Here is a 7,911-nt window from a genome sequence, read left to right as displayed (position 1 = left end):
ATATATATATATATATATATATGTGTGTGTGTGTGTGTGTGATTATTTTTATAATTAAATATTGTTTATATATGTTATATATAGACAATATTTAATTATTAAAATAATCACATATTTTTTATCTTTTACTTTACCTGCAATCATAACTGCAATCTTACTTTACTTTACTTACTTTAACTGCAATCATAATATATATATATATATATATTTTTTTTTTAATTCTGTTTTGAATTTTTATGATTTCAGAGTTAACAGACAACTAGTTAACTCTGAAATCATTCAAATAAAAATTATAAAAAATAAAAAAAATACTATTATAAATACTAAAAGTAAATACTTGTTTATACTATTACAAATGCAAATAATAAATTAACTGAAAATATAATTTAAAAATATAATATACATCTTTAGGAAGGCACGAAGTATAATTCTCCTGATTTTAACCTTTCAAAACCTCTTAAAATTAAGAAAAAAGTAATTAAAGATACAATAAAAAATGTTTAAAGTTATTAATAATTTTTTTCTTTCATTTTTTATTATTTCAGTTAATTATAATCATAAAAAAGTTATATATATGTTTTTAATTTTTATACTTTTAGAGTTAACTGAAATCATAAAAATATGTATTTTCTTCAATTATAAAAAAAATCACGTTTTAAATTTTTATGATTTCAGTTAACAGACTGCTAGCTAGTTAACTCTGAATCATAAAAATAAAAAATATTTTTATAAATGTATGTATGTATGAATGTATGTGTGTGTGTGTGTGTGTGTGTATATATATATATTTAAATTATGACAACTCTATATCATCAGTTACGTTAACACCCCGTCAGAATGCGCCATCTAGAGTTTCATGACTGAACTATATATATATATATATATATATATACAGGGTGCGATTTGCCGGGGGGGGGATGGGGGAGCTCCCCCCCCCTCTGGTCTACGCATCCCTGCCTCTGCTGAATTATTTTTATCTCCGGTGGGGATAAAAAAACATCCTGCGAACAGCGCCGAAGTCCCGATCTGAAACAAATGATTCGCGATACGCGCTTTGAAGTCCCGATACGCGATCCGATTGGAGCGCTTCGAATTTTGCGACGCAATGATTTAACTGATTCGGAGTTTCAAAAAGCTCCGTTGATACTGTAAATGTTCTTTGCTCACTTCCCTATATAATTTATTCGTTGTTTGGATAACTGTTGAATTTAAATAATTAATCGGCCTAATGTTTTTATTAAATTGTGATCACGTTAAATAGTCTACAGTTTCAGTCGTATTAAAAACATTTTGTGACATGACACACATTATCTGGTGCTTAAAAAGACGGGTTTATGATGTGCTTTGTTAACAGATTACACTAACATTAGGTTACTTTTAAGCCTTTCTCTGGAAAAAAAGTTTTCAAAATCACACCCCACATTATACTAAAACCCACCTGAATGTCTGCCTGTATTTTGGGAAAAACGATTTGAAGAAGTTATTTTTTTCAAGATTAAGTAGTCAAGAGAGGACCAAAGGATCACCCGAGTTATCAATCCCAGACACTGAGTGTGTGAACGCAGCCTGTTTCTCTCTCTTTATTTCTCTGTTTTCTTTCAGTAAATCAGCGGCAGCACCTGAGCGCGTGAGATTCTCCCTCTGTCAGGTGAATCTGTGTCTCTGAAAGACAAACGGGAAAGAACTCTGCTTCAGTCGCACACAGCGTCTGTCCTGCCTGTCTTCCTGTCAGACTGTCTTCACTTCCTCTGTTAACAGGACCAGCCGTGTAGAAGAGAGATCTGAGTGAACAAACACCAGTCTGGCCTGACACTGAGGTCCTGTTCACATCTGGTATTGATCCAAAAGCAAATTACTTGTGTCAATGCATGCAACACATCCACCTAAATGAAAAACACGGAAAAGCCCTAAACAAATACATGCACAAGACTTCACAATATATGCATGATTGCATGCATGCTTGAAAAAAAAAAAGCTTGCTTCCTAATCTAGTTGTCTAATAAACCTGACATTGTATATTATGAATATTGTTGGCTCTGTGACAAATTGCTTTTGTTCCACTTTGTATAAAAGCATCTGCATAAATGCATACGTTATTGTAAATGACTGACAGGTGAGTAGGCGGGTCCAGGATGCAAGTCTACAAATCTGATCACACATACATTATGAGTGAGTCACAAAAGGCTTTGGATCCAATTTACACCCTAAATTTAGCACTGAACACTTGTGATTGGAATGCATGAAACAGCTATTAATTCCAGATGTAAACAAGTTCAGCGTCAAAGAGTCAAAACCTTGTGTTTCCTTTCACTTTCATGAAAGTGAAACAAGTATTTCTTTTTTGTTGCATGCATTGAAACATTTTGAACTTATTTAAAATTATTTTTACTTTTTTTATTTAATATTACAGTTGAATTCTTATTATTTTGTGTGAATCTGTTTAATGCATTTTTGTGCTTTTTTTCTTTTGTTTCATGCATTTTTGTTATAATGCAAATTTGATGTGTTTGCATTTTAAAAAAGTGTTTACAAATGATCTGCTGCTGAAATTCCAAATAAAAACATTTAAACACATGCACTGAATTTTTTTTTTTTAAAAAGAGCAATAAAAAACAAATCTTTTGTTCAAGTAATTCCATAAAAGTGATGCAGGTCAAAAGATCTAGCTATCTTCCTGCATATATGACCGATAACTCCAGCATGAACATTCACGACACACTTGACATGAGCTCATGATCATTAGCTGCTGTTCACAACCGTCCTCATCCTACCGATCTCTGTCAGAAAGACCCCACAGAACGAGCATGAAACTTTCATATGTCCTGTCACTTCAGCAGACTGAGCTGGAGGGAGATGAATGTTCACACATTAGTTATAGAGCGAGTTTCTTTTCCCGCTCTGCATTATTAAGGGATCAATCTATTAAAAGACACCATCAACTTGAGGTTCTTTAACTGGACTCTCTCAGCTGTCAGCTCGGCCTCTGAGGCTGTGTTTGTTTAACTGTCGCTGCGCCGGTGTGTGCTTTTATCCATGAGTGGGTTTCCCACTTGTCAGTGTGATTAGTGAAAGCAGGTGCTAATGTGTGCGGATGGTCAGTCTTTTGTGAACTCAAATGAAAGCACGCGTTAAATGCTGGCAGTTACTGCAAAAAGTATTTGGACACTTAAGACACACTTAATGCATGAATGTCATTGCACTAGGTGCACAAAAGTTTAGGATTTTTTTATGTTTTTAAAAGAGTCTTTTCTGCTCATGAAGGCTGCATTTATTTGGTCAAAAATACAGTAAAACAGTGAAATATTATTACAATTTAAACAGCTGTTTTCTATGTGAATATCTGTTAAAATGTAATTTATTTCTGTGATCAAAGCTGTATTTTCAGCATCATTACTCCAGTCTTCAGTGTCACATGATCCTTCAGAAATCATTCTAATATGCTGATTTGCTGCTCAAGATCTTTCTAACATTATAAAAGTATTTGTCAGTATTTTTAAGGAATTTAATGCATAATTTCTAAACTAAAGTAATAATTTCTTTTAAAAAGTCTTACTGATATAACATTTTTGATCTAGTGTTGAAAATGAAGACAAAAACTATTTATACTCTGATACCTGCCTAAGCTTCATCCACTAAAAAACACCAGCTTATTTAAAGACACTGAGACTTCAAAATGATGAAGAAAAGTGAAGTTAGTGAAGAGAAAAAAAAATCCTGCAGCATTTGAGCAGATACAGAAACTCAGTTTGATACTGTTTCTAATGCAATGACATTTAGACATCTTTATGCATGACTGAAGTGAACAAATGAATAGAATAGAATAGTGATATTTACTTTATAACCACTGCTTTACCCATTAAAATACAAACAGATGCAAAAAATGATAGCGCTCACAGAATAGTAACAATACAAATTGTTGGTGCAAACTGTACAGACTCAAAACAAACTTTTGCATTGTGTTTCAATCATAATACTTAAAAAGGTTTTTATCATCTGATCAAGTCCAATGAAATTCAATATTCTAAATGTTCAAACAAGTCTCTTTCTCTCTCTCTCTCTCTGTTCAGAAATCAGACTTAATCTCACTCTATGATGAAAGCAACGAGTGCACCGCTTATGTTTCTGTCTCTCTCCTAATAAAGTCACAATCGAGGATCAGACAGAACGAGTCACAGGGAATTCTGATCACATTCACATGTCATCAGAACAGATGATTAGCCTCTAATCAGCTCTAATTGAGTAAACCACTCAGACAGACACTCCACATATACAGTCTGAGAGCACTTTATTTAGCACATTTTCCTAATTAAATACTAAGAAAATGAACCAAAATGCAGATGCATTTGTGAATGTCTCAGTATTTGATGTGACTTTGCTTTGCTTTGCTTTGCTTTACTGAGCTACACGAACAAGACCAAAGAGCATCTTAAACTTCATTTTATGCCAAAAAGAGTTTCAAAATAATTTAATTGAACCAAAAAAAAGGTTTAAATGAATGTGCCCTTGTACATCAAGCAAAATGATTCTAACACTTCAAAATGGTTTGTATAATGTAAAAATGCTAAAAGCAAACATTTGCACACAAAGTGCACATAAATAACGAAAAGCTGATTCATTTTGCCGTTAAACTTCTGGATGCATGCTTTTACGTAACAAGACAAGAGGCCAGGGGTCTTACCGTGAGTCTGGGTATTTGGTGAGGGTCGCCAGGCTGCTGGTGTACATGTGGCCACCCACGTCGATGTGAACGGGCGCGTTGGCTTTGGTGAGCTGAGCCGGCAGTGGAATCCCCTGCGTGGCCAGAGGAGAGACCGGAGACCGGGTCAGAGACAGGCGTGACATGCTTCTCCCTTCCTGGAAGCAGACAAACGGGAAAGCCATGGAGAAATGCTGCTGCTGATGCACCTTCACGGTGCCTTAGCGTCTCTCCCACCTTGAGCGTCTGTGCGAGTCTTATCAGATCGTTTTCTCATCTGCCCCATCGCATATTTAGCTTACAAATTATTGCCACAGCTCTAATGAAGTATGTTTGTATCTTTTCACTGGTGCAGCCCGAGGGCAGGATACAAGGATGTTTATTAACGCTGCAGAGAGAGGGAGAGCGAGAGAGATATGCGAGGTGTTCGCCTCCGGGGATGGGAAAGAGAGAAAAAAAAAAGGCAAGTTTCTAATTAAAGGTCGTGTTATGTGTTAGACGTGATATCCTCCGACACTTCAGCAACCAATCTGAACATTTGGGAAACGAGGGCATTGCGCGCGTTCACGTGGAACGCCAGGCATCACTTCCAACCACGAATCCGCTGTTAGTGAACTGAGAATCGCTCGACTTCCAGCATCACTGGACCTCCATGCTGGAATCATCTTCCAAATCTTTAAGAAAAATCTAGATGCACTTTCTCCCTAGATTGCACAAATGCTGAATTTTTAAAATGCAATTTCTCTGTTTACATCTGACAAATTCTAATGTACTTTTTTTTAAATATAGGGACCACATCAAATGGGAACCACATACTGTACTAATTTTTGAGAAACGCTCTGTGTTTGCTGGAAATTAAATCTTAAACTTGTAGTTGCTTTTAGGTTTTTAAACCATCTTGACCAGCTGGTCTACTAGCTTGAACTGTAATGCACAAATTGCATTTGTCAATGCACAACCTTAAATGACTGTTTTACGGTCTCATCTCTGTTCTAGCTCTTTTCAGAGCAATTTTGAAACTTTGGATTGTGGCATTCTGTCAGTTATCTGCTCAATGAACGCACGCCAATGTAAAGGCTTGTTCTGGTATGCATTTTACACTTTCTAATGCTCAGAATAAATCTGTACTACTGTACGGGCAAGAGTGACTTTGATTTGAATCAAAGTGCATTCACACATGAACCCACTTTCCTCCTGAATTTCACTGGAAGATTGTCTACTGAAAAGACGTTAACTCTGTCCAAACCTAAAGGCTTGTTTATACAAGTCAGAACTTTACCTCACAATGCCCGGATCACGCAGGGCCACATGGAAACACGACTTAACCTATTCCAGTTGTCATAAGAAAGACTGCTTCATTGTGAACCTGGAGTTCAAAGGGATTTCAACGACAAGTTCTTCCATGCATTGGCTCATTTGCACACCTGTTATTTTAACCATACATGGTAAACAGAAGGCGGTTGTTACAGGCTCCGCTCAGCTCCAGCGCTGGAGGCCATGCACTGGAGGCGGACGGCAGAATTTTCCAGGGTGTTGCCACCAAGCCCTCAGCACTAATGTTCATTTAATACACAAGCAAGATGATACATTTCAGATTCCATTGAAAGAAAAAAAAAATACTTAAGACGTTTTGGCATAAGAAGCTATCCCTCATCTCCATATAGCTACGGGCGTTGTAACCAAAAGCCCAGATATTAATGCTGAGGGAATACAGTGGATCTACCCCTTCTCTCTCTCTCTCTCTCTTTTTGTTAATAGGAGGGACCAGGTAGAAGAGTAAAGAAAAGTCAAGATGGTCAAGCTTCATATACACATGAGGAAAATGACTCAAAACACTCAAAATACTCCAGATTATAAGAATGCAACATATAAATAATCATTACAGATTAGGTTTCCACACAAAAACCCTCCTGCGTCCTGAACCTAATGTTTGGAAAGCGTTCTGTGTTTGCTGGGGAAATACATCTTAAACTTGATGCTGCATTTCGGTAGATAGTCTAAGCTGCTTCCAAAACCATCTTGAGCTGCTGGTTACTAGCTTGGACTATCTTTAACTTCGAGACGGTTTTCATCCAATCCTCGGTTTCCCTGTCACCAAACACGTTTGTGTTCGACAGCTAATGGAGGAATCTGTAGAATGCCTTTTGGAAGACGTTCGTGGAAACGTTCGGAACACATACAATGAAATCAACACACACTTTTCCTGCTTTCTTTCATTCTCAGTTCAGTTTCAGGTCGGTGCCCTACGGGTTAAAACTTCAATTCAGATCATTTCACAACATGGCGTCTCACTCCCAGCGATAAAGCTTCAGGAATGAGGCATATGCCCTCCTAAAAACACAGGTTCTCGATGCCTAGGGTGTTTAATAAGGTTACGGAATCAGAAAAGAATGTCACAGGACATGAAGCGTGAACGCGTTTCAGGACGCGTCGCTGCACTCATTCACGGCAAACCACAAAAGCACCATCACATGAATCGTCCACTCTATTGAGGTGAGATTTAAGTGAAATGGTACCGTTTCAAACATCGTAGGTGTCCGAATCGCGCTCCGAGTCCGGTTCGATCAATCGGCTCCCAGATGAAGGTTCGCGGTCAAGTTTCTATCCGATAAACGATCCAGCCTAGCTATTCTCTTCCTGTCCGGAGTGAAAAGCGCGTCAAGCTGCATTAAAACATGTCAGAGGTGGATCGCGAAGGGTCTGGGCGACTATAGCGAGCTGCGCTGCTGCTGTCTGGACGCGTTCAGAGCTCAAGCGCAAAAGCGCGCAGGACCGTCTTACCTTCTCCAGGAGACCAGAGCTCTCCTTCCCCCTCTTGATCTTCTTATTTCTTAATACTCTGATTCGGTCGCGTATATCAGCCTCGCCACTGTCTTTTTTTGGCCACGGTGAATCTGCTGCTTTGCTTATGGGCAGAAGGAAGCCAATAATCCGTCTCTAAATCAGAGCAGAGCCGAAAGAAGAATTCTGGCTCCAGGCTGCGCAAACGCCTCTGGGGCCACGGGATTAGAGGACAATTAACTCAAACCGAGCAGACTCATTGGAACAGATGCAAACCCGATATTCCCCTCGATTATTTAGCCTCGCTTAGCTCTTTCGCAAAGTAAAAATAGCTGGCGAGGGTTTAAAGTTCAGCGTATAACGGTTTACGCATCTGGCAAGTGCCACCACGCCGTTCCTGAGACTTTGGAGAGGCAGAAAGGCTGATTTTAATC

The 7,911-nt window shown here is 38.0% G+C and overlaps 1 protein-coding gene across 1 annotated transcript in view; it reads right to left on the bottom strand.

The window, feature by feature from the left end:
• The window catches only part of LOC107735807 (BTB/POZ domain-containing protein kctd15-like), an 18,817-nt gene extending 11,510 nt beyond the window's left edge, over window positions 1–7,307 (bottom strand). Inside the window, exons 1-2 of the mRNA XM_016547387.1 lie at window positions 7,213–7,307; window positions 4,679–4,854 (exon numbers count right to left, since the gene is read on the bottom strand). Of these exons, the coding sequence (XP_016402873.1) occupies window positions 4,679–4,854; window positions 7,213–7,224 (188 nt within the window). The 5' untranslated portion in view covers window positions 7,225–7,307. The remainder of the gene's footprint in view (window positions 1–4,678; window positions 4,855–7,212) is intronic.
• Between the last annotated feature and the right edge of the window lie 604 nt (window positions 7,308–7,911).

The sequence above is a fragment of the Sinocyclocheilus rhinocerous genome, unplaced genomic scaffold (assembly GCF_001515625.1).
Source record: "Sinocyclocheilus rhinocerous isolate Xijiao unplaced genomic scaffold, SAMN03320098_v1.1 scaffold942, whole genome shotgun sequence".
Taxonomy (NCBI): Eukaryota; Metazoa; Chordata; class Actinopteri; order Cypriniformes; family Cyprinidae; genus Sinocyclocheilus; species Sinocyclocheilus rhinocerous.
The sequence above is the reverse complement of the archived record's forward strand: the minus strand, read 5'-3'. Positions and strand labels throughout refer to the sequence as shown.